The 26,618-nt window shown below is 51.9% G+C and overlaps 2 protein-coding genes across 4 annotated transcripts in view; one reads left to right on the top strand and one right to left on the bottom strand.

Moving 5' to 3' along the window:
- Window positions 1–8,811, top strand: part of RNF169 (ring finger protein 169) — a 34,370-nt gene extending 25,559 nt beyond the window's left edge. Inside the window, exons 5-7 of one of the 3 annotated variants that reach the window (XR_010070138.1) lie at window positions 416–515; window positions 2,690–4,315; window positions 5,334–8,811. Coding sequence is in view for 1 of the 3 variants with exons in the window: in XM_063327878.1 (XP_063183948.1) it covers window positions 416–515; window positions 2,690–3,898 (1,309 nt within the window). In the remaining 2 variants the exon portion in view is untranslated. Of the gene's footprint in view, window positions 1–415; window positions 516–2,689 lie in introns of all 3 variants that reach the window. The other 2 variants (XR_010070136.1, XM_063327878.1) reach the window with 2 other exon arrangements.
- A 708-nt stretch (window positions 8,812–9,519) lies between these two features.
- Window positions 9,520–26,580, bottom strand: XRRA1 (X-ray radiation resistance associated 1). Its single transcript, XM_063327865.1, has 18 exons — window positions 26,470–26,580; window positions 24,586–24,695; window positions 23,082–23,236; window positions 22,784–22,855; window positions 21,940–22,012; window positions 21,151–21,248; window positions 19,480–19,613; window positions 18,764–18,862; window positions 17,396–17,655; window positions 15,894–15,934; window positions 14,996–15,112; window positions 13,873–13,966; window positions 13,054–13,172; window positions 12,382–12,624; window positions 11,664–11,829; window positions 11,424–11,536; window positions 10,740–10,845; window positions 9,520–9,981 (listed from the first exon to the last, which is right to left on the bottom strand). The coding sequence occupies exons 1-18, from the start codon at window positions 26,565–26,567 to the stop codon at window positions 9,719–9,721; spliced, it is 2,361 nt and encodes a 786-aa protein (XP_063183935.1). The 5' UTR covers window positions 26,568–26,580; the 3' UTR covers window positions 9,520–9,718.
- Between the last annotated feature and the right edge of the window lie 38 nt (window positions 26,581–26,618).

The following is a 26,618-nucleotide window of genomic DNA, read 5'->3' as shown; positions in this document are numbered from 1 at the left end:
AATCGTTGAGGTACAAAATTCTGTGCGCTGAACTCAAGAGCGCTTCTCCAGCACAGATGTTAAGAGATAGCACCAGCCCCAAACAGCTTATCGCGGAAAGCTGTTGCATGATTCAGTGGAAGCGGCTGAGTAACTCAATGTATTTTCACATGAGAAGCCCAGAGGGTTTCCATAGCGGCATCGTTTGCTCTGACCTCAATTAATTATAAGCCGTAGGTGGAGGTGTCGGTGTGTTTAGTGTGGAGCCCTTGAACGCAGACCGGGGCTCCGCGGCACATCCAAGATTCCTGGATCCCTTTACCCTGAGGGCGTAGGAGGCATCTCTTGGAGCCGGGCGCTGCCAGGGCTGATGCTGTCGGGCCGGTTGTTCTGAAGGTCATGAACAATCTCCTCTTTTCACCCATCTGCTTTTCAGGAACCTAACAGCCAAGGTGGAAAGGAGTCGGAGCTGCAACGACACCATTCAGGAGAGATCAAAGAGCAGGCAGAGATCAGCCCCGGCCAACAAAACAAAGGTACCGGCTGCCTCTGAAACGTAGGGTTTGTATGTGTAAGTGTTCTTATCTGAGGTTACACAGCGCGGGAATCCGGAGACATAAAATACCGTGTTTGTGGCACTGCCAGTGCTGTGTTATCGCCATGGGGCCAATCGCTTCCTTGCAGCTCACACTAAAAACCTGCTAGGTTAGGAATTACTAAGCAGAAAAGTAGACAGCTTGCAGAGTTGTTTGTTAGCATTGGAGGATAATTGGAAGTTGGAAGGGTACTCATCATGTTTTTGTTTTGTAATTAATTTTCTTTTCAAGGCTGAATTCCCAGCCATTTAATGAAAAATCTTGTAGAAGTTTAGAAAAAAATCCTCTCTTCCTCCCCCTTTCTCTCCTGTTCTTTCCCAAGGTGTTTAAACGGAGAAAAACTCCTTGCTTTCCTGATGTTAGGATACTTTCTTTTGCACTTCCACGCTTTGGGAAGAGCTGGCCTGCTCTCGCTTCCCCTCGCATCCAGCAGACCAAGTGAATTAACCGTATCTTGTTACAGTGCACCTCAGTGCTTCAAAACGAGCGGTGATCACGAAGCACCGCTGAAAATCTGAGCCGGGGTTTTTTCAGGCTCTTCCAGCAGTAATCGATGGGTATCTTCCACTCATTGGAGATGACCTTTGCAAACGCCTTTCCTTGCACCATGTCTGGCAGCACCACTGATCCCTCTGGCCCTGCCAGCAGAAGCCAGTTTTGCACTCTTGCTCTTGTACTCATCTCTGTCTCCGGGGCCGTCCTCTGCCTCCTTTCCGACGTGCCTCTCTGGCCCATGGGATCCTGGTTCAGCAGGATCTCATGATTTAATCAACAGCTTAAATCACAAGAGCTGTGAGTTCTCAGCCTGGAACAGCTCCAGCGCTGCTCCGCTGGGGCCGCTTGGTAGGACATCTCACCTCCTTCCGCTGATGCCCCTCCTTCTTGGACTGTTTCATCCCAGATGGAGAAGGGGAGGAGGGTTCAATTCCAGAGATCCCAAAAGGTACAAAAGCCTCTGCGATCCTTTGGAAGGTCAGTTTGGTTGGTGCAAATTGCTTGGAAAGTGGTAAAATCCCCATTGGGCACAAGAAGTTGACCCCAGTGATCACCTAGTGTGACATCTCTGAAGTTATGGGCATGGAGCATGGTCAGAGAGTCTGTATTTAAAACCCGGTCCAGTTCCCATCTAAGCTGACAGGACTGGACTGAGCTCAAAGTGAGGGTCTGTAACTGACCTGCCTCCTCAGGACTTGGGGTTTTTTTAAATAGATCATTTATGGACGTGGCCAATTAAGACTTACACCACCAGGGTGTTCCACAAATTTGTTTTGACCCCAGATAAGCAGGGAAAGGTTATCACTGTTTCAAACTAGCTGCTGGATAAAATAATTTCATCTTAGAGAAGATTAATACCATTTGCAATTGTGTATGTGCAGCTTTTGTTCCTGATTTATTTGTAGCTGGATTCTGTTGCATTCCAGATGTAGCAGCATTAGGGGATGGTCTTGGAGATGACGAGAAATGTTGCTCTTAAGCTCTGCTAGAATCTGTCTCAAGCAGTGGCCGCTGTGGTGGCCACGGTGTGGTCTAGGACCACTCATCAAGGAGGGAGGCTTTGTGCCAACACACAGGTTTCCCAGACTTTGGGTTTTTTTTTCCTTTTCTGTAGTATCTCCCTCTCACCTCAGGGACATACGCACCTTTTCTCATGACGTTTTGCAGCGCAGTGTGTCAAGCCTGGGCCAAGTATTTATTCTTTCTCTCCTACAGCTTAGTAGGAAGCAAAAAACCCTTTGGAGCTCGTTTCCCTTGAAAAACATGGCTTCTTTCAGCCGTGGTGGTGCAGTGCTTCTGGGCTTCTCCTTGTCTTGCCTTGCTTCAAGCATTTTGCCATGGGAGTGGTTGCCACCTGTGGCAAGAACAACTCTGAAATAAATTTGAGACCCAGATCGTGTTGGACTCTGGTGTCCTCTGCTTATGTTATATATTGGCCATGAAATGTGCCGTGACCAGCAGAGGCTGCCATGGCCGTTCCAGAGAGCATTCCAGCTGGTCTGCTGCAGGAGCACAGCGTGGTAGCCACATGTTCTCCTGTTCTCCCCCGTGCATGCTTGCCCATGTTCTTCTCAATGACAAACGACAAACTTTCTGAGCTGTGGTGCCTTGCCTTGCAGGTGCCACCCGTCACCAGCACGTCAACACCGCTGGTTGGAGTTTTGTCGTCCACCCAGAACAACCGCTGCCTCTCGGCCCCAGACCTGACGGCAGAGAAACGCCTGGTTCTCAACCCCGTTTCGTCCCTCTCGGCCCTGCACAAGCCAGAGCGATCCATCAGCCCCGAGAGCAATGACAGCATCTCGGAAGAGCTCAACCACTTTAAGCCTATCGTCTGCTCCCCATGTACTCCCCCAAAGAGGCTTCCTGACGGCAGAGTCCTGAGCCCTCTCATTATCAAGTCCACCCCGAGAAACCTCAACCGGAGCCTGCAGAAGCCGACCACCTATGAGGCCAGTCCTAGAATCCTGAAAAAATGGGAGCAGATATTTCAGGAGCGCCAGATCAAAAAGACTCTCTCTAAAGCAACCCTTACATCCTTGGCTTCGGAGCCTGGGGAAGACGTTATTGTTCCCGACATCACCAACTCCAGCAGCTGCACTAAAGAGCAGCCACAAGTGCAGGATGATCACCTTCCACCTGACACAACAGGAGACCCTCGCCCCGAGCTGGATTTCTTTCCTTCCATCAGTGAAACGAAGCCAGCAAGAGGGAGTGAGAAAAACAGAGATTCACAGGCCTTAACAGACGACAGCGCTGCTGAACCAGATGTGAAAGCAAATGTAACCTCCCTAAACACACGAGTGTCTGAAGTCCCTGACCTGAAAGTGAACGCGTTCATGGACAAATCCTGTCTTAGTCTTGGCCCAAAAATGCTGAGCAGAAGACTCATGGGCGTCAGCGCATCGCTGCCTGACAACAGCACGCTAGGAGTCCCCGTCAAGACGTCAGGAAAAAAGCAGCTGAAATACCTGAATAACAGCGAATTGATCAACGTCCAGAACAGCACCTGCAATTCCGTCGAGAACATCATCGGGGAACAGCCCCCGTCGCTGAGACGGGGCCGGAAGAGACGCTGCAAAACAAAGCACTTGGAGCACAACGGCTCCGTCAAAAGACTGAGGCACGCGGCAGGGGAGGTGGGCTTGCCTCCGGAGGATCGTTTGGTACGGGAGATGGAGCAGAAGCTCCAGCAAGAGGAGGAGGACAGGAGGTTGGCCCTGCATCTGCAGCGGATTTTCGACAGCGAGAATAGGACAGTGGATAGGCGGAAAGTCAGAGTCGATCGGTATCTGCTGCGGTCGAAGAGCACTCTGGGTGCTAAGTAGCACTGGTGGACAATGTTGCCTTTCTAGAGGACGATGAGGTTTATCAGATTATCTTATAGGAAAACTATTTTTTGTCATACTTCCACCCACAACAATTGGTTTTTTTTTTTCGTTTTGGTGGTAAGACATTTGTAGGTCCAGTTCAGAGAGAAGCCAGAGTCCTTCCAGATTAACAAAAAAAAACAAAAAAAAAAAGAGAGAAAAAAATCCTCCAGCTTTCTGGTCCGTTGGTCTGAAAGACGTGTCCTTCATCCCCGTGAATACACTGCAACGCCTCTACATGCAGTCGGTGACATTTGGGTTCCCCAGCTGGGAGGGTTGTCTGAGCAGTATGTGGGGTACGCAATAAGGACCTCATCTGTTCCTTGCCTTGCAGCTTCAATATGCCAAGAGAAATCAGAGCTCTACTCATGGAAAGTAGGTTTTTCTGTCCTAGAAAGAGTCTTCTCCTCTCTGCCTGCCCCGTTTTCTTCCTTACGCTGCAGCTGGCTGTGGTGGTCAGATCGTCACCGATGTCAGCGTGTTCGAATGACCTGACTTGAGGGCTGTTGGGGAGGGAAGCTGATCCGTATTTCTGCTAGGAAGTACCAAATAGATCCACCCGTAGCACTTAAAAATGAATGTATCTCACTGTCTGCACCGGCCGTACAGGCCACAGGTTATTTTCTTTAAGTAGAAGGCCACATGCAATGAAGAAAGATGTAAAATAAGGATTTTACTGAAAAGCCTTATAGCATCTTGCACGTTCGGGTTAGTGACACAGAGAGAGCTCGGGTAGAGCAGCTGGGAGCCGTGCTCTGGGCGCTGTGACCCAGGGAGCAACTGCAGCTTTTCTCCCAGTCCCTGCCTCTTCCAGAGCAAGAGAATTTCACGTTCTTCCCACTAATGCTGAAATCTAGAAAGGAAACCCTGGCCGGGTGATTTCGGGAAGAAGGTTCTCCCTGCTGATACGTACCCTGCAGGTTCTTGCTCAGTTGAGAGATCTCTCAGCACACCTAAGACCTGTCCTTACATGTCTGAGAGCGGCCTGAGGAGGCATCCCGAGGTGTCTGACGCATCGCCGTCCTTTCCCAGGCACGCAATGGGTTGGTGGGAGAGGTGGGACAGGAGCCCAGCCCTCCCGGCCCGCGGGCACATGGATGTGGGTGCTCAGGGTGATGCAAGCCCGCCCTGCCCCTGCTCCGAGCTGGCTGTCTTCAGATCCAAACCACCAAGAAAGCTCAGGCGAGCAATGCACTAAAAATTTCTACTTAAAGGCATGAAGTCGGGCACGGTAGCCTGAACCAGAGCTAGCTCGGAGCCTGGGCTTGGTGGAGCATGTGGTGTCTGCCCAGATGTGGCCTTCAGTGGCAGCCCAGCCTCTGGGCTCTTCGTGTTTCTAACGCTCTTCCCCATCATCCATTACCAGCACAATAATTTCGTTGATTATTTCCAGTATTTGGGCTCAAAAAGGATCAGCTCAACTCGATACTTGAAAGCTGCCTTGCAGAGTATTCACTGGGGACCCTCGGTGCCCGCAGGGACCGTCGTCCAGGGCGGAGGCTGCGGCGTTAACGATCATACCGACCTGTGTGCCAGGTAATGAGTGGTATTTTCAAGACACAACTGAAGCACGGTGCTGGGGCAAACTTAACGTGACCCGTGGCGTGAAGGGAGGACAGCTGATGGATTTAAACAGATGGAACTGATCTAAGAGAACGGTCGTTGTCCAAATTCCTCTACCTAAAACATGGTTGAATTTTCTCCCTCCATCTTAAATGGTTAAAAAAAAAAAAAGAACAGGAACTGGTTTTCTTTTTCTCTCCTGGCATACTTGCGTAACTGCAAGGACCCTGGCGCTTTTTCCTAATGGAACTGGATTTTTTTTAAAAAAAAAAAAAAAGAAATCTTATATTTTAATGGATAAAATTTATATATTTTAAATACTATATTTCAACAGATTGACACTTTCGTTTTGAGAAAACTTATAGCAATGATTCCGTAATATATATCTATCTATCTCTGTATCTCCTTAACACACCAACTACTGGATGTTTCAAGTCATACCTAGGGCCGGGTAGACCTGGCCTGCTCTGCCTACCCGCTGCGGCTCGTGGGCGATGGCTTTCTGTGCCCTCTCGCACGCCGCGGCCTCGTTAGGTGCTGATCGAAGCAGGCACTTTTTGCCCCAGACCAAATCCTGCTCCCGTACCCAGCTGTGAATTGGAAGGAAATTAAGTAATTAGAGCCTTGGCCGGACCTAGAAGAGCGGCGCAGAGAGAAGTAGCGATGGCCTGGATTCGCCCCTTACAGTGAAATAAGCTCAGGAGGGAAACCCAACAGCTTTTACTCCGAATTCATGTCATTTTTTTCACGACATTTTGAGTTGAAGTGTGCACTTTCCAAGTGCATTTAGATTTATAATTATTTTTTACAGGACCCCTTCTCCCCGCCCCTTCCCTGCGGTTGATCCGTTCAGCCCAAATCAGACTTCCCTAAAGTTTCCTCCTTTATCGCGACGCTTGTGCGGGTTTCATCCAGGCTTGGGCTGCCAGGCGCTCTCCAAGCAAGCCTACACCACAAAAAACTAGATTTACGTACTGAATGTATCTTTTTTTTCCCCCCTCTTCAAATAGATTTCACAGTCCAATGCACCAGGCCAGTGTCTTAAATATCTTCTTTTTAAAAGATGACATAAATTTAGGGGTTTGTGTGTTAATTTCCTCTTTCTAAATCCGAGCTGGGCGGAAGCGCAGGAGGCAATGCCTGAGCTGGAGCTTGTCCCCAGCCAAAAAAAGCTTAATGGGACCCCTCGCACCCCCAGCTTGCCAAACCTCGCCTTCACTGGGCAGCCGGCTCCCGTCCGAAACAGGGAGTCCCCATCCTGGCAGCGCTGCTCGGTCACGCACGGTCCGTTGCATCTGCATTGAAGGAGACCTTTGGAGGTGGCGTCGCAATCGTGTCGTGGCAGGGTTGCGGTGGCAGCAGCTTTCAGTAAATAATCACGGGGGGATGGATCTTTTCTCGTGAGGTCCGATGAAGCTGCTGGCTGCGTTTCTACATTTGCTTCTCCGTCTCCTTGCTTAAGGACTGGGGAAAACACACGTAGTTTTCCAGCCGGCCCACCTAGACCCTCCCACCTTCTTCCTGAGCTAGCGAGAGCACGACTGCCCTCGGCTAAAATCCACCCCAGGCTGCGTCGGGTTCGAGACTTGAGGCGACGTGAAGCTAGGATGAATGTTTTTATTAATTTAACACTCTGTAAGTTTGTGTAAGCTTGCACACACACACAAAAAAATAATTGTATATAATTCCACTTAAAAGAGCAGGAATCCCCAGCCTCTACCCTTTAAAGATCAGGTATGACGCTACCTTCGCCACAAATGATACCAGCTGAGGAGTAAAATACCTCTTGCTGAACGGTGTGGATGCAGCACAAGATCTGCAGAGGCTCTAGGATGAAACCAAGTATTTATTTACGCTTACCTGAAAGTCATTTTTAACCCTCCTCCTTTCTGCAGCCACCTTCTCTCTGGGATGAAGGCAGTCCTTGCCGGCCGGGGGACAGCGCGGGCGTGCAAGCATCCTCCCAAAAATGTGAAGCTGTCTTCTCTTGCGAGGAAAAAAAACCAGGTCAAGAGAATGCACTGCCGGTAGCGCTGGAGGGGCTGGGGTTGGTTTGACGACAGAAGGACCGTATCTGCCAAAGATGCCACCGACTCTGGAAAGTTGCTTTCTGACCCTCCGGAGCTCTCTGCCTGGGAAAAGCCGTACGGAAAGGTCCGTGTTTGGAGTCCGTGAGATCAGATAAATGAAGGAAAAGTGCCAAAAGAAGGGATCATGCGAGATGATTGTATAATGTTGTTCTATATTGTCAGTATTTTTCTTCAAATGCTCTTGTACATGCGGTGCACAGTAGTCATGAAGTGTAGCTTGAACAAGTGCTTCTTTGTATTTTCTCAATGAAAGCGGAGGGGGAGGTTGAAGCCTTAAAGACTATCACTGATTTTAAAAACAAGCCTTTAGCAATGCTCCGAGGACAGACCCCAGGGCTCCGCCTGGACCCTCCAACAGCCCTGTGCCGTCTCCCAGTTGTCCGGCGAGAGGTTGACTAGGAGCTTGTCCCGTGTGAGGGGGGATGAATTTGACAAAAACCTGGCCCTTCTCGCCCATTAGGGGACAAGAGACGAAAACTCATGACTGTTGGACGCGATGGTCTCGCGTGGCACCATGATGGAGACCCGTGGGATGTCCCCGTGGATGGCAGCTGGGTGGAACTGGGACGTGACGCTGGTTTGAGCTACAGCGCGGAAGCTGGGATGATCCCCACGTGTCGCATGCATCGGACACAAACCTTTCTCTTCCCCGTGTCTGTAAAACACCGCGAAGCATCAGCTCTAGAATTAGCTCTTCACTATGCAAACAGAAAAACCTTCAGCTGGTTACAAAGGGGGTTTGCGTATGCCTGGTTTCCTTGGTGTTTACTGTCAAACTGTTTAAAACAAATCTAGATGTTGCTACACTTTTTTTCCCCCAATAATGCTTTAAATCGTTGTGCTTTCGTGTTCTCCTCAGCTCGCCAGCGGAGCACCGGGGTGGTAAAAGACTTCACGGTCATTTTGGGGTCTCAGCTGAACCACCGTGGCTTCATCTGAATGTTTTAAAAAGCGATGGAAGTTACTGAAGGACCGTTGACTTGCATGTGTAAAATGTGTGGGTAAAATGACATGCAGGCGTCTGTCATGTTGTGGCTTCTGTTATTTGGAACAGAGTAAATCCTGCTTGTGAAAAAATTGTCACAAACCAGAAATATGCCAACTGTGTACAAATAGCTTGTACATTTTAACAGCGACAAGGACTTTAACTGCAGGACAAAGGTCGAGGTTAAAACAGAATAAAACCAGGTTCTGACAGTGAAACTACCTGTTTCTGCTCAAGTTGCTGCGCTCGGAAACAAGCGGGATCCTACTGCTGCCTCTCCCGAACGGGTTACAGTTGCCCCTGGCTGAATGAGGTGGTTGATTAATCTTTTGCAGGGGAAAAAAAAATGGTGAAGGTGAGTATAATGACATATTTTTCATGTAGCTAAGCAGCCAGTGGGGAGCGAGCATCCTCCATCGCTCCCCATCGCTTGTCCCAACCCCTCCGGTTGCACTGACACACCTTTTTTTATGGGTGCCAGACCGAGGGATGGATTTGGGTTTTTAATAACTATTTTGTGCCCAGCTTGGCATCCTGAGCAGTCGGGTCCGGCTGGTTGGGCACGTACCTGCGTCAGGATGGGGCTCTGTGCTGAGATTTGCCAAGAGCAGCGCTGGCAGCGCTGCCCCAGCGCGAGATGGATTTTCCCCAGGGCTTGGCTGTGGGACAGACCGATGCTGGGATGGCGGGTGAGAGCTGAGAGGACCGGGGAGCTCATATTAGCTTGCCACGATGGCAGGGGTGTTGCTGCTCACCCACAAGCCCTCCTTGTACAACCCGTCCGTCAGCGTGGGCAGAACCCGGTCACGAGCCACCCTGTTCATTGCTGGCCAAAACCTCCCTGCAGTGCCCCAAGGGTGCAGCAGTTTTTCTTACAAGTGATTTTTTGCGCAGGGATGGCTGAGCACACACCTTATTTTCCAGGAACTGCAGAGCGCAACAGCGGGCAGACATGGTTTTTGTGTGCTGTCACGGCAGCGTTGTGGCAGTATCGGTGCTTTCAAGCTGGAAGTCGCCTGAAAGCCTGAGATGAATCTTGTCACCGCGCTCAATTTTCCAACCTCAGGAGGGCAAAAATGGCTCCAAACAAGTTACAAAATAACATACATTTTATCCAAGAGGACGGGGGTGTGGCATGCTTTATTCAATCCTGGCTGTATTGTGGACTAAACTGTGGGCACCTTCTTGGCCGCTCTCTGGCAGCTGTAGCTGTTCGGGGCTCCCCTGCTCAGATGTTGCCTCCGCGAGAAGAGCTTTTACCACCCACGCCTCATCCGACAGCTTGGCCATCTCCTCGCCTACGGTTGTGGGGAGGATCTTGAACACCTCCTGGAATTCCTCCATCAGCCTCTGTGCCTCCCGGTATGCCCTGGGGTTGGATTTCCTCTTTTGCAAAACAGACACTGGAAAAGCCAAGGGTGTGAGCAAGAGCGATGGGACGGCTCCTTGGCTGCAATATTTGATCTTCCCTCCCGTGCCTTTGCCCACCAGCAGCCCCAGTTCTCTCCCGTCCCTACAGCACGGGGCACATCACCATGGCAGGGGCACAAAGGTGGCTGCTGGGATCCTGCTCTGTCCTGGTGCCCACATGAAACACGGGAGCCCCGAAAGCAAAGGCGCCGGTGGTCCTGAGTAACTCAAGAGTGAAGACAGATGTGCTGGGTTCAAGCCTGGGCAGTGGCTCTTACTGTAGGTGGCAGAAAGTGCCTTAATTTCTTGCCTCTCTTCCCTGGTCAGTGCGGGGAAAAGGAAAAGCACCGGGGAGTAGCCAGGTCCTGCTTGAGACCCAAGTCCTGCTTCATCTCAGGGGTAAAACCACTTTTACCCCAAGGCTGTTCTCCCACCAGCTGGGTTTGGGGTGGGGTAAATCCAGCTGTGGATCCAAGGGACCCCAACAGTGTCCATGTTGCATTTACCCCTCTGTTAACCAGTAGCCAGAGCATCGGGGTCCAGCCTCATGGTGGGATGAGGGCATTCAGCAGGTGAAGCCCTTGTCCTCTCACAGGGACATGAGGGGAGGCTGCTACAATGGAAGGAACCCTCCATTCCCAACTCAGCCATATCCCGGGGCCCCACCAGCTCAAGGGCACCTTTACATTCAGATCCTGCCCCTGCCTCTGTGGTGCCGTCAACAGGAGAGATTGGGAATGCAGGAACATACCCAAGGGTACTTCAGTGATGGTCGAGGTGTTTCTCATGGCCATCAGGATTCCTTCCAGGACTTCTGCTTTTGTCTTTCGGGCCGGAGGGCTGGGCAACCTCCCATGCTGCAAGAAAGACCAGGAAGCTGCAGCATGCCACCCCTCCAGGCTGATGATCCTCCACCTCCTTTTCCTGCCCCCTCCCCAAACTAACATGGGCCTGTGCTTCTGCACAAGGTAGGTGACACCGTCTCTTTTTTTGGACCAAGCTGGTCTGGTTTTGACACTGATTTAGGATTATAGGTGTATTGAGCAGTGCTGCATCAGCTTGTGACCCCAGAGCAGCGCAGTGGATCCAGGGACTGTAATTCTACTACAACCCACCCGCAGATCCAGCTTGGAGGTCATTTCCTCTGCCTCCCTTGGGATGGGGCTGGCTTTGTCCAGGGCATTGGTGACAAATGGTTCCCCCTGCACTGCCCAGCGGCTAGCAAGGCTCTTGGCCATTTACCAGCCGCCTCATCCCTGCAGGTCGGTTCCCGTGGGGGCTGCATGTACCACACCATGAGGGTGAGAGAATAGGGAGGTGCCGTAATTGGGAACGGGGGCAGAGCCCATGCTCAAGCTCTCAGCATCCATCCAAACACGCGGGTTGATCCAGATACAGATACAAACGGTCTCCCTTTGGAGCTTTGGCTCTTTACCTTTTTCTGAGGCAGGTAGGGCTTCTGCACACTGTCCAGTCGTGAATTGGCATCCTGGTAAGCCAGGGAGGGGTTCTGGGTGTAGTACAGGCCCTGCACATTCTTCTGTATCCCTGTGAACCAGAGAAAAAATGGGACAACAAAAGCCTTTGCTGCTTCTTTCTTGGTCAGAGTGGACCATAGTGCTCATCGACCTGCCAAGGCTTTTCTAAGCAGGAGCCTTCTGCTATCTTCACTCACCATCTGGCTCAATAAAATCCAGGTCCTTGTCTCCACCGAGCAGCTCCTCGTAGCCTTTGTATTGCTCTGGAACCACCTGGGATCTTCCTTCCCTCCTCTGCTCACTCCTTTTCTCCAGCCTGCCCTCTGCCACAGGTCTCAGCAGGGGTCTGGACACATCCTCCACCTCAAAGCAGTAAAATAAAGGAATTCACAGCAGCCCTTTCTTACTAGTCCTGCTGTGGCCAGAGATCTCTCCCGGTGGCACTGAGCCATGCAGCCACCACCTCATCCCCTCTCTGCTCGGCAGGAGCAGGCACAGGGAGAGAGGGGCCACCCCCATCCCAGCGCAGACTGGATTTTTCCCTGATAACACCAAGATTTTCAGGGAAATCAAGTCAAAAAGCTGCCCTGGTGAATCCTAGAAGGAAGTTTTCCAGCAGGCACTGCAGGGATGATGCTGGACTGAAGAGGTCCTGCAGTTGGGGCTGCCCACCAAGCCAGCATGCCCTGTGCCACCCTGTGAAATAGGCCACCAGTTCTTGTTCTTGGTCACAGCGTTGCATTTATGCTTCTTGCTAGTGCTTCCTTTCTCAAACCCCTTGCAACCAAAGGAGGGTTATAACCACTGGTGCCCACAGCAAGTGTACACAGTTCATTCACTTAGGAAATGAGGATTCATCTATGGACCATTTCTGGTCAAGCCCTGCAGTCCTGAACGCTTACAGCCCGGCCTCACCTGCGTCATGAAGAAGGATGGAATGTCCTCCTTGGCTGAGCCAGGAGGAGGCCTGGAGTTGCCTTCCCCTTCCTCCAGCACTGGGGTTGCGGAGCTGATGGAGTGCAGTGGCTGGGCCGGACTCGGAGGTTCTGCATCTCTCGCACCCTCCACTGCAGCTGGGAGCTGTTTCCACAGAAAGGTCTTGGCAGGAGCTTCCATCATCAGTGGCCACTTCGTGACTTTGGGGAGATGTGACGTGACCTGAGGGGAACACAATGGACGTCCACGCACACTGCCACAAGTGTCAGCATGGGGTCGGGTCCAGCAGCTGGAGACTGATCCTTGTGGGACAGGGAGCATCAGGACAGCCCTGGCTCCAGGGACACCCTGGCAGCATCTTCAGTCCTATAGGATCCCTCAGCCAAGGACGATGGGCAGGACTGAACCCAAAAACCCAGTGACAAACCCTGCTTGGACTCCCCAGCCTCATCCTGAGCAAAATACTTCCAATTCTTCCTATCCTTTCCTCCATCCTTCCAATCCCACTGGGATCCATGTGTCCCACCAGCTCTTCCTGTGCTCCCCAGCAAGTCGATTCCTGGGTAATCCTGCCCTGCGTATCACAGCAAGGGTTTCATCCCTGCCTTAGGCAGGAAAAACCCCACACTCCCGAGGCACATCCCTCCTTACCTTCCGGCTGGCTTTGAGAGGGATGGAGAAGTGCCACCTCTCCACGGCTACGTTCTTCTGTCGGACAAGTTTAATCCCCAGATTGTGCTGGAGGAGCTGGGTCAGCAGAGGCGGCTGCCCTGGAGGAGCAGAGATTCATCAGAGCTGCAGGCCGCTGGTGGAGAGCCCATGGCCTGCTCCTTCACTGGCAGCACACTCTGGCCTGTGCCAGGCTCAGCTCAGAGCGTGGCACTGCCCAGGCACCAGAGTAGAAGCCACCCTGTTTTGTAGGGAGATGCTTTATCCCTAAGGGCACACACGGGACTGGGCCACGTGCCACCAAGGCCAGAGGAGCAGTCCTGACCTGGTTTATTTACTAGTCCACACATAGCTCATGGAGGGAGCAACACCATTGCAACGTTTCATCAGCATCCTTCTGGCTACCTTCAAACCTTTGGGAGAACCTTTGGGGTTTATCCCCCCTGCTCGGAGAGCTGCTGGCAGGAGGAAACCTGGACCAGTTTCAGACAAGCCCTTTGTGGGATAAACACCATTTGGAGAGCAAAATTTAGCCTGAGACTGCACTGCCGCAAGTCACGGATGGGCTGTTATGGACTTGCCAGGAGCAGCAGCAGGGCATTAACAGCGTTTGCAAGAGCAGTGCTCATCTGCGTTGCTCTATAGAGAGCAGAAATGATTAAAGCACCTCCCTGGGAGCCAGGGCCAGTGTGGCAGGAATGTCTGAACACCAAAAAGCAGCGTTGTCCCTGTCCCAGAGAGCTAACAGCAAAGGAGGGACAAAGCAGGAGTCCCCCCTGCAGAGCCAGGCTCATACTGTACCACTCCGGGTGGTGGTAAGAGGGTTATTGTGAAACGTCAGCTCCTCCAGGCACGGGAAGAAAGCCACGGGTAAGAGAGCTGTCTCATCCGCGATCTGCAAGATAAAATTGTTTGCTCTAAGCACTATGTCATGCCAGAGGCTGTAGAGTTTCATCCCAACCCTCCCATCAAAGCATGCTCCTCCGATGCGTGGGGTCCCTTGCACTGGGCAGGTACGTACAGCGGGGAGGAAGAGGAGGGAGATGGCATCCCTTAACCAGCAATGCCCAGCAGCTCTGCTGCCTGCGAGTATCGAGGGCAGAGGCAGCGCTCCTCTCTCCCTCCTGCTTGCTGCAGTGAGAGGACTGGTGCCCCCAACGCTGAGAAGAGCCGCAAGGTAGAGAGGCAGGACTCTTTTTTGCAGCCCAGGGCTACAGCTGCAGCTTCTCTGAGCAGGAAGAAAGTCCTGTCTCTCCACCCTGCAGTCCAAACCACAGCCTGGCCAGGGCAGCACAGCCAGAAACCAGCTCACCAACAAGGCACTGAGCTAAACCAGGGTGACGACACTCGGGGAAGAGCAGCAGAGCCACCGCATCACGTCCCAGGGGGATGCCCCTTGCTGAGCAGAGGTGACTCGGCACTGCCAGCTCACCTGGCTGGGAAGCAGCGTGAGTTAAGGCCTGGGTAGGAGCCAAAAGCACCAGGAAGAGGAGCTTAAATGTTGTTGCATGTTACTTGTCCGTTGAGGTACACTGAGAACCCCGTGTGGCTCAGCAGACAGGTATAACCTGGCACTAAAACAGCAAAGTCCTCGATGAGACACAACCATCCACCAGGCAGCTCCAGCAAAGGATCAGTCCAGAGGGAAAGCAATCCTTCATATATGCTCTGATGAAATCCCCAAATATGCAGGAGTTTAGACAAGCTGGGTGCAATTCAGCTGCCTAAATAGGTGTCCTGTCTCACCTGAGAGATCCTGGATATCTGACACATTCCCCTGGGCTGGCAGATGGACACAGGAGCCTGGGAGAACTGTGCCCTTCTGCAGTGGCAGCTAAAGAGCAAGGCTGTCTCCCAGGGAACTAAGGCTGGGCTCAAGCAGCTGAATCTTGACACTTAACTGGAGCCACAGGATCCAAATCACCTTATTGAAGGCCAGGCTGAGACGCTTCAGCTCAGGAAAGGGAGCACAAATGTCCCTGAGTGCGGAGGGAGCCGGCAGAGTCTTAGAGGCAGATGGGTCTCCTTCCCTGGGAATAACCTTAAAGAGAGGAGGAAGAGGGTGAACAGAGACACCACTCCAGAGGCTCCGGTGGCAGGAGACACACCCAGTGGCAGAAGACCACCCTCCTGAGCCCAAACACAGCTATAATTCGAAGAGCTTTTGGTTCAGACCCACTCCGGAGGTTGTCTTGTGGCAGCTTGCTTTGGCTTCTGCGTTACTGTGGGAGCCCTGCAGGGAGTCATGGCAAACGCACCAAACTCCATCATCCAGCACTGAAAACCTGCACAGGCTCAGGAGGAAGCAGCTGTGCTCTTGGGGAGCAAGCGTGTGCGCACGTGTGTGTTACACTAGAACACGCTCCAAGGGCTCAGCATCTCTGAAGCTTAGCCCCTTGCTCAAGTTCTAATAAAAACCAGGGTCTTTGGCTTCAAACACCTGATTCTGAAGAGCAACCATATAAATAAATCTGGGGGAAAAGATTACAGGGCTAAGAATGATTAAACTCCCATCTCCCGAGCTTCAGTCCTCACCTGAGCCGCAGAACACGCTTCCCCATGCAGGGAGGGGCACACAGTCACGAGCAAATGGCAACCCAGCTTTTATTTGAAAGTGATACAAGTTTAAGCTCCCGTATCCCTTGGTTATGGGAAAATTTGCTCCTGATCTCCCTGACAAGAGACAATACTCACTGCAAGCCTTTGCAGGCACACAGGGCCCCAGCTGTACCCACAGGCTTATTGAAACTCAGCTGAGAGGCTTGGGGAAGGGAAGTTTTGGAGCTCACACCCCAAACTACAGATCAGCCAATGGTTCTTACCGGCACCGGGCATCCCGGAGAGCCAAAATTAAAAATGACCCCTGCAATGAAATACAAGCAAAGTGAGGGTTTCTACATGTAGCACCTGAAGCTGAGCACTGCACCAGCCCCACGGCAAGGCTGGAATTACCATGGAAAAGCAAGTTAGCATCAGGCAGGATCTGACTCTGTGGCAAGACGTGCCCAAGGTGAGGCAGGATCAGTCCCACCATAGCAAGCTTGCTGGCAGCCCCATCGCTCCAGGTGAGGTTCACATCCCTGAGCACAGCAGAAACGCTGCTGCTGGCCTCAGGGCAGCCAGGAGCTCCCCGCAGGTAGATTTTGGTTTGGAATCTCACCCATGAGCATGAGGCCTTTCCCACATCATGCTGCTACTGCCAGGCCAGCATCAGAAGTTGCCCCGTTGCCTGCTCCACAAATACCTAACAGGGACTGCTGCAGCGAGCCAGGGGACAGGAGAAGTGCTTGGAGGAGCCTCACCGGCAGCTGCCATCACAGCCCACTCCACGCAGGAGACACCAGGCAGTCTCTGGATCCATCCCACCATGTGGCCCAGCACGGTGTATGCATCACGCTTTGGTAAGGACATCCAGAGGGGAGAGCTGACCTACCCCAGGAATGCAAACCTGTGCATGTGCTACCTATACAACCTTCTACACAACCTTCCTGCCCTCTGCTTGTCCAGCATCCACAGTAATGCACATCCTAACCTGAATTATTTCCCCATTTTTGCCAGTTTTTCTCCCATCCAGCATACAGTGTCTGCTTTGGAGCAAGCTACCCTGGAGAAGTCATAGAATGGTTTGGGTTGGAAGGGACCTTAAAGACCATCCAGTTCCAATCCCCTGCCCTGGGCAGGGACACCTCCCACCAGACCAGCTTGCTCAAAGCCCCGGCCAACCTGGCCTTGAACCCCTGCAGGGATGGGGCAGCCACAGCTTCTCTGGGCAACCTGGGCCAGGGGCTCACCGCCCTCACAGCCAAGAATTTCTGCCTCAGATCTCAGCTCAATCTCCCCTCTTGCAGTGGAAACCCCTTCCCCCTCGTCCCATGGCTCCCCTCCCTCATCCAGAGTCCCTCCCCAGCTTTCCTGGAGCCCCTTGAGGGACTGGAAGGGGCTCTGAGGTCTTCCCGGAGCCTTCTCTTCTGCAGGCTGAACCCCCCCAACTCTCTCAGCCTGTCCTCACAGCAGAGGGGCTCCAGCCCTCGGATCATCTTTGTGGCCTCCTGTGGACCCACTCCAGGAGAAAGAATGGGGCACTTCTGTCTGAACCATGGGAGTTGTCTGCTTTGGGGTGATTCATGTCCAGTAAGCTCACAGTAATTACAGAGGGACTGTACAGGTTAGCTGAGATGTCTAAAATAGTTCTATGTATCCCTCCCTCACTGTTTTAATTTTGTCAAGCTGCTTCACTCACTAGCAAACATCCAGCAGATCCTCGCCCTGACATAACTCAGCCCCATGGTTTCAGTGTGGACAGGGAGAGGCAGGCGCTGCTCACCCGTCCTGCCTGGATCCCTGTTGTTCTGTAGCATGACATATCCAAGCTGTCCTTTTTTCCCTTCCAGCTCTGCTGGCACCTCCGTGTCCTCCTGCTTCGGCAGCCGGGACTGCTGCCAGAGGCTGCTCAGGGACTTGTACCACTCTGCCCTGAAGCTGTCACCGTACAGCGCGGGGTGGAGGAAGAATTGCCTTCTCTCTGCTTGGTGCAGGTAGGGGACAGACGAAATCCTGTTCCTGTCCAGATTCAGCTCCCTCAGGCTATCGGAAGAGGAAATGCATGAGAAATGCCATGATTGCTATCGGTGTATGCACAGGGCCATCTGTTCGCCCTGGGCACCCACAGGGCAGGGACCTGGCCTTCGACCTGCCTCCTCGCTGAGCTTCCCAGCAGCAGTGCGGAGGCATCCATGACACCCGCATCTCCCTGTCCTGTTCCCCCTCCTCTCCAAACCCCAACCGCAGACTCCGTTCTTGGCACAGCCCAGCGTTGCCCCTGAAGCCCATGACTCTGGTCCCCTACACCAGCCCAAGGGTCACCTAGCTCTAAGTTTGCCTCTTGATGAGAATTTAACAGACAAAGAGACACCCTGGCAGTTCATCAAATCACCCAGGGCTCTGATGAGCTGCGGTCCTACTGGGATTCCCTAACAATATTCCATCTTCCCATGGAAGTATAACATCACCAATGCACTTGCTCAGGGCCACAAGACAGCTTGGGGAAGAGCAGAAGAATCACAAATCTCTGCACTGCAGCCCTTCAGTCTCGTGGCTAAACCTCACCCACTCTCCCTCCTCTCTCATGAACAATGCGGACAACGTGCAGTTTCCTCCAGGAATGTCTTGGCAAAGCCAGGGCAACAAGCCAGACCAGATACCCACTTCCAGTCTGCAGCACTGGAGGGAGGCCTCTGCACTGTCCCCAAACCCAGCTGAGGGGCACGTGAACAGCCCCCTTTCCTAGTGACTTCTCTGGCCGAAACAAGAAAGCCCACATTAAAACAGAAGGAGATGATCCGCAGCCCTTCCTAGTGCTGCTGCGCTGAAATAAAGGATGAATCTGGGCTGAAGAAGGGAAAATGGAGAAAGCAACTGACATTCCAGAAATCAGACCTGGAGATCAGCAAACACCCAGGGCAGGAGCTGAATTACCAGCCATCTGCCGGGTTTGGCCAGCTTGTGCTTTGCAGCAGGCTGTTTGCTTCCGTTCAGTCCCATTTGCAATACTAGAAAGACTAAACAGGGAAGTATCCAAGTGAATCACAAAGATTTTGTTTTTCATTTTAAGCCTGGCTACTGTGCAACAGCTGATGGAGGCAGCTGCCAGCCCCTAAAAGCCAGAGCCGTCTGCTGCCAGGTGTTTCCTTACCTGCAGAGATGAGACAGGCTCACAAAGACGCTCGGGTCTGACAGGCGATTGTCATCCAGCGACAAGACCTCCAGAGATGGAAACCTTAAATGAGCAGAGCTGCGGATACAAAGAGGCTCATTAATAACATGCTCATGCAAAGACAGGTGAAAAACACACCATTTGCTGTCACCAGGGGAAGATATATCCCCCAGGAGACTGGGCTGGGGCTGTTTTCATTCTTTTAGTAGAAAACTGATATCCTAACTCAAAGCAGCTAAATTGAATCAGTCCAAACGACCATTTAGCTCAGCATCTTATCTCCAACCATGGCAAACGGCGGATACCTTGGCATGGCAACTGTGGCTAAGGTATACGTGAAAGGTCTAATTAATGATGAATAAATAACATCCTACTCACGTGGCTTGGCCACCCGACGGGGCTGCTGAGTCACAGTCAAGAGGTTCCTCTCCAGCTGCTGATGACAGCAGATACCCTGGGTGATCTGGGGCTGAGCTGGGATAACACTTTCCTGCCACCCAGCACCCACCATCAGGTTATTTGATCTTCCAGTTTGCAAGGGAAGAGCTCTGCTGCTCTACTCATAAATCCCAGGCTGCCCACACTCGCTGCTCGCCGCTGCCTTGACAGCTCCACCGCTCCATCACCCTGCCTGCCCAGCGCATCCCACCGGCACACCAGCAGCTCCCCACCAAACCAAAGCTGCGTGCACTTACTCCCAGGAGCCTGCCAGGTCCGGAGGCAAGGACTGAAGCCTGTTGGCTGTCAAGCGAAGGACTTTGAGCTGGGACAAATCTCCCAACGTCCAAATGTCTTGGGGGGACAAGTTATTGTAGGAGAGATCCAGATCCTGAAGGAAACAGAAGGAACAATCCCCTGGAGCAAAGAACAATCTCTGTTGGCTTTCCCCAGTCGGATATTAAATATTTACAGGAGACTTTCAGTCATGCTCCCACCCACCCTAGAGTGATGCCGTGAGCATCTCTGACTTGCAGGGACTTCACTTAACAGCAGTGGGACTCTGCACCTTGGCAGAAGTGCTCAGGGCTGGTCCCCAACTCACACGTGTGACTCACGGGACGACGGCCAGGAAAAAGCCAGGGAGCAGACCCTGCTGGGGGCAAGGATGAGGGTTTCTAGGATATGTGAACCGGAATAGCTTTGCTGGGGCATTACAATAGGCTGCTTTTTCCCGGGAGGAGCTCAAAGCACTTTCCGAATCAATTTAATATGAATTTCCAATCAGCCTTCCCAGGGCTGATTTCTACAGGCTGTCAGCAAATGAGACCCAGACACTGGTCAAGGATGAAGCTGAGATCCACAGGGGCATGGCAGGAAGTGTAATTTAGGTGGGTCCCTTCCCCACCTTTCACAGCTGATGGCAGTGACAGGGGAGCTCACACAGAGGCACACAGGGACAGACGGCATCAACCCTGGCCTCATGAGCCTTGGAAATTTGGTTCCCCATCACCTGGGCACGTGCTCACTGAGTCAAACCCTGAGCAGGTTATCAACAGTGCACAGGAGAAACATGGGAGGGCTTCATGGATTTGGGAACCTCCCAAAGCCTGCAGGCAGGAGGGAGGTCAGGATCTGAGCGTACAGAGCTGACAGCTGAGCCACCAACAATTCTTTGAATGAGACAAGAAGGAAGAAGTCTTTTAAGACAAAACTTTATATCCAGCTGCAATCAGAAACCATGCATACAGTGAGAGAGAGAAATCCAGGCAAGGACACCTCCTCGAAGACAGCAAGCCTAGATAAGGTCAGTACAGCCAAGCCAGAGCCTGAGCAATCTGTAGCAGACACACACTCCAAGCTGGATGGAGAGGACAACTAGAGCCATCGTTCCAGGCATAGTTGCTTATTCTTAGGATCCACTTTGTCTCTTTTTTAAAGCAAAAAACCAAACTGACTCCTTTGCTGTGTTAGAAAAGCAGCTCATAAGTTGGGGAAACTGCAGAGACCTGTTTAGAGAGGAGGAGGATGGGAAACAGAGAGGTAGAGCATAGCGCTGACAAGGATGGGGATCTGCCGAGGACCACATAGCAGCAGGGAGGTGAGGGATGACACAGGTGACTGGGAGACCGCAGGGAGAGGATCCTACAGCAAAGGGGGCAGCCCATGACAGGGGAAACAAGGAGTCCTGTGGCAAGGGGCTGAGCAATGGGGATCTGTGAGGGATTGCTCTGTGGGAGGAAGCAAGATGTGAAGGTTCTTGAGGGACAGCAGAAAGGACATCCCAGAGTCACAAGGAAGCAGGAAGAGAGAATGACCCTGCAGTTTCAGAGAACTCACACTGCAGGGACACACATCAACACTACGCGTAGGCTTCAGTGTGACGGTTGGGAGGAGATGAATAAGGTCTCAGATTCCCCTCATCTTACTTCCAAATGCAGGAAGTCTCCAGCGGTGATTTTCAGATTTCTTAGTCCGTTCAAGGAAAGTTCCAGTTCCCGTAGTCCTGGAAACTTCCGAAACGGTTCTGCAAAGGTGGAAAAGGAAACACTCCAGCAAGTGAGGAACAGCAGTAACAGAACAAACCATGACTTATCTGGGTCTGGAATGGACCAAAACCAGCCAGAATAAGCAGCACGAGTATTGTCAGTGGGCACGTCTGAAAGAAAATGCCATCTCAGTTAGATGTTTGTCCCTACAAAACATGAAGCCCCACCAACCTACTCCTTCCACAACTGGTTTGCTTCCATGCATTTGCTCCCATCCCAAATTGGATTATTGCTTGAAGGCACTGATTGCACATTTAGCTTATATGTTTTACTAGTTACAAAGGGATTTCCTTTTTTCTTCTTCGAATTAACTGAGCCCACGACGCTGGATTTGGATTCACCTCCCAGCTCTACCATTAACCTTCTGAGCCTTTGGGACAAGTTGCTTCATTATTCCATGCTTCTATATATTAAATAGGGATTTTCTTTGTAAAGAGCTTTGTTTTCTAATAATGAGAAGGATACCACAGTGGCACACAATTATCATTAATATAAAGGGAATTAGGGCAAGGATTTCAGCTCAGTAACAGGAAGAAAGCAATTCTGCAAAGAAGTGCTGTTATGTGTATCCCAAACCTCTTTGTAAAGCTCTAGACCTTTGTTCAGACAAGCGTAAGCTTCCCTGGGTTGAAAAGCAGTATCTATTTTTTCGGTAATGCAATCCTTTACCTAGTGTCAGCAGGTTCTCAGCAGCATTTATAAAAGCGACACAATCGAATTTCTCAAAATCATCTTCTTTAGCCTGAAAAATACAGGAGAAAAAAAAAAATCATTCCACTCCAGCCCTAAACTGATCTGAAATGACTGGATCTCTCCTTTTCTCAGAATGCCTAAATCATAGCATTTCCCATAATTAGTTCTTCATTTCTTTTTCTGACTATGGAGAGCAGAGTATGCGCTTAATGCACAGCTGCCTCAGTGACCAACACCCAGAAGACCTGGACCAGTTGAAAGCAAAGCCCTCTCTGTGTCTTCATTGCTGACCTTGCTCCCCTGCGTGTGTCGCAGGGCTCCTGAGCCATATCTCATACCTACATGTGACCCAGCAAACGTAGCCACCCTACAATTTAGCACCTCTGTCCTTCACAGCACCAGGAGGGAAACCTAGAAAGCCACTAAAAACCTGTCAGCATCTCAGCTCATTTTCTCTTTGCATGGCAAGTTAGTCATGAACCCAAATAAAAGTCACTTCTCAAGCTGAAGTTGAACTCCTATCGTAGTTGAGCTAAACGTGCCTGAACCCAAAGAACAGCGTTGCGCGAGGGGATGTAAGTGGGGAAGGGGCTACACCTGATGAAGACAAAGTTCATTTGATTATGAAGACACGATCCAAAAGTTTGTAGGACAAATCATACAAGCCTGTCCACAGCTGGATGGCTAAGCTTCCTGTGCAAGGAATATACCTGCATTTAACGTGTGTTTTCTCTGATCTCTGGACATTCATGTGCTGATAGGGTAAATTTTTCAACTTTTAAAGCAGTTCCCTAGTCCTTCTTGAGTCTCTGATACTCACAGAGATGAGATTTTGGCTGCTTATGTTCACAGAGCACAGGTCAGAGGGGTTCTTCAAATGGTGGTGCTTCATCTGGGGAAAAAAACAAACACACGCACACAAATGGTTAGTCCTACAGCAATCCTGTATGTCGTGTCCTGGGATCTGAGCCCCAAAACTAGACCTCGGCTGACTCCCGGTCAGGGGGAGAAGGTGGCATGGAGATGCGGAGGGAGAGGCAGCCTACCAGCAGGATCTTCCCAGCTCCACAAAGCGCTATCAGAAAGTTTAGGCAATAACAGGGGAAATCTGCACTCACCAAAAATGGCTCGTCTAGGACATGGTCTTCAGTATTTTCTTCCACAGAGACAGACACTGGGGGCTTTCTCCTCTGCTGTGGTGTTTTCCCAGTGGTCCCCTTCTCAGTCCAAGCCCTTGGGGTAGCTCTGCGTGCCAGCATCCAGCGCCCAGACCCTGGCATGATGATGGACCAAGGCAGCAGAGATGGTATGGTGAGCACGTGACCCTCCAAACATGCCCTTCTCAAAGTGACTGCACTCTACCTGGTGTTTCAGCCCTACACTGAAATCCATCATTTTAAAATCCCCTATATGGACAAGAGGAAAGGGGTTCAAGTTATGTCAGGGGAGGTTTAGATTGGATATTAGGAAACATTTTTTCACTGAAAGGGTTATTAAACATTGGAATAGGCTGCCCAGGGAGGTGGTGGATTCACCATCCCTGAAGGTGTTTAAAAAAAGGGTAGATGTGGTACTTAGGGACATGGTTTAGAAGTGGTTTTTGTCAGGGTAGGTTAAAGGTTGGACTTGATGATCTTAAAGGTCCCTTCCAACCTCAGCGATTCTATGATTCTATACTGGAGCATAAAATGTTCAATGACCATAAATTTAAGGTAGGAACATCAAAGCTACAGCCAGAGCCGCAGAAGAGGAGAAACGTGTTACTTTATAGATGGTAATAGAGCCATAGGTTGCAGACATGTAAACATGGGCTGGAAGAGCCTTCTGAAGGTCTCTAGTCCAACCTCCCACGCAAAACAGGACCACCAGCAGCATTAGATCAGTCAGTTGTGGCTTTGTCTAGCGATTCCACCACCTCCCAGGGTAATCTGGCGCAGAGGTGCACCTCCTCCCAGCAAAGAAGTACCTCCTAACGTCCAACCTAAACCTCCCAAGGTGAAATGTTTGGCTTGGTTATGCCATCTGCCACTGTTAAGAGTTTGTAGCTGTCCTTCAGGTAGCTGTAAGGCACAATCTCCCCTTGGACTCCTCTTGGCCAGATAAAAAACAAGTTCAGCACCCTCAGCTCACCTTGAAGGTCCTGTGCTCCAGATCCCTGACCAGCCTGGCAGAGCTCTCAACCACTTCTCCTATATTAGAAGACATTTCTGCCAATTTTAAGCATTTTGCGGATGTGACTCTCAAAGCCCAGAGAAAAAGGAGAAGCTCTAGCTCAGAATAGCTGCTGGAGAACCATGCTGTGCTATCCACGTCACTGTCTGAAGCTTCCCTCCTGCCATCATGTGGGGATGGCTGCTGGAGCCCTCATTTAAAGGGTGGCCCTAGACATCCTGCCCTCTTCATTGCAATGAAGTTTTAAACAATGTTAAAACCCTCCGGGCACCATTTTAAGTTCTGTTATCAACTCTTATCTGTGTTATCAGCTGTGATGTTGACACAGGAAACCACAGCTGAATGTACCCTCTACCTGGCCCAACAACAGCGCGGATGGTGGACCTGCCCCTATGGACAAGACATTATTCTGCAGGGCGACTTCGCCAGCAACGCTCAAAGAAGTGTCACCTTCTTTACTTGCACGTAAAATGTTGCTGGCAGGGAAGCAGTTAGTTCCATAGTTGCTTTCATCACCTGTTTTATACTGTCCTGTTGTAGCCATCTCGACTGCAGTGTTCCTGGGGAGAGTGGGAAACGAATAAATGGGTTAAAATTTTAATTGGCTCTAACGTTACTTCGCTTTAAACAGCTCTTCCCAAGGGTAGCCACAAATGAAGTGTCAGCCTGGAGGCAAAGGAACACTGTCAGGGACACATGAGGAGCATCACCTCCTAAAACGGAGAAGTAAATGAGGTGACAGGAGTACACGCATTATTTTCCAGCTCAAGACAGCAAAATGCAGACACCAGCGCATGCGTGAGTCGGGCTGGGTGGACGACGACTCACGGGATTTACGCTTTACTCCTCATTCCTCCTTCCCCTGTCTCCTTTCCCTTGTCACTTGTGGAGGCTCTGGGAAAAGAACTACACCAGTCACCGCTCCCCAGACCTCGGAAATAAACTTCAGAGGCGATGCATCGCTCTCGCCCTGTGCCCCTGTAGCAGGAGATGGTCTCCCAGTGCCATCTGATGGTGTCTCCACACTCAGACACCGCTCTGATATGCTACAGCACGGCTGGACTACGGCATTCACACACAGTGCCAGTATTTGGGGTGACTCTCCCTGGGAACAGGCACACGCTGTGTGTTCATGCACCGATATAAGTGGGAGGGCAGCTGTGTGCAACCTTGTCAACAGCATCAGCCGGGATTCACCACCGCACAGCGACGCTTCAGTAACTACATCCACCCAACACACACCCACCCATCCCTGCTACCTACGAAATGATCACACACTGATCACACACTGATACACACCCCCACAAAAACACCCAGAAACACCCTCACACACCCCACTCGCACGCATATACACCCCACGCACACATCCAACACATAAACGCCCCCACACACTCCTCGCTACACCTCCGAAACACACACCCTTAACATCCCAAAACACCAACACCCATGCACACCCCCCACAAACACCCACACATGCCCCATGCACACACACTCCCCACACTGGTGAACAACCCACAACGATACACACCCCACAAAAACACGCACGTATCCCTTCAAACACCCCACAGACACCCACAGAAACACTCCCCACACTGGCAGACACCCAACAACGATGCACACCCCACACAAACATCCTCACACACCCCACGGAAACCCCCCCACATGCTTCCCACAGTGGCAGATGCCCACATCCATGTACCCCCACACGAACACGCTCACATGCCCCACAGGCACCCACACACACACTCCCCACACCGGTGAACAACCCACAACGGTGCACACCCCACACAAACAACCATGTACTCCCTCACACACCCCACGGACACCCACAGAAACACTCCCCACACTGGCAGACACCCACATCCATGTACCCCCACATGAGCACCCTCACACACCCCACAGAAACCCCACACACACGCTCCCCACAGTGGCAGACACCCACATCCATGTACCCCCACACGAACACCCTCACACATCCCACGGACACCCACACACCCCACAGACACCCACACTCCCCACACTGGCAGACACCCATAACCCCACACACCCCGCACGAACACCCTCACACACACCCCACGGAGACACCCGTGGGCACCCTCCCACAAACATACACCCCCGCACACCCACCCACGACACCACAAACACCCCCACTCCTCACAGACACCCCCTCTCCCCCTCACATCCCCCCCCCCACACCCCCCTCCCCTCACAGCCCAGCGATCATAGAGTTCACAGTCCTCCACAGTCCAGAGGGGCCCCACACCCATCTCCCCCTCACCCTCCCCAGGTCCCAGACCCAGGGGGCCCGGTCGGGCAGCGCTCCCCGCCGCTCACCCCGCGGGCCGAGGGCCGCCCCAGCCGCTGTCCTGCCCCCGCTCCCCGAGCGGACCCCGCACTGCCGCCGCCTCCCCTCCGCGCCGCACCGTCGCCATGGCGACGCGGAGGGCGGGCGGACTACACTTCCCAGCGTGCAGCGCGGCGGG

This window comes from Chroicocephalus ridibundus, chromosome 1 (assembly GCF_963924245.1).
Source record: "Chroicocephalus ridibundus chromosome 1, bChrRid1.1, whole genome shotgun sequence".
Lineage (NCBI taxonomy): Eukaryota > Metazoa > Chordata > Aves > Charadriiformes > Laridae > Chroicocephalus > Chroicocephalus ridibundus.
Note: the sequence above shows the minus strand (reverse complement) of the source record. Positions and strands in the feature narration are given on the sequence as shown.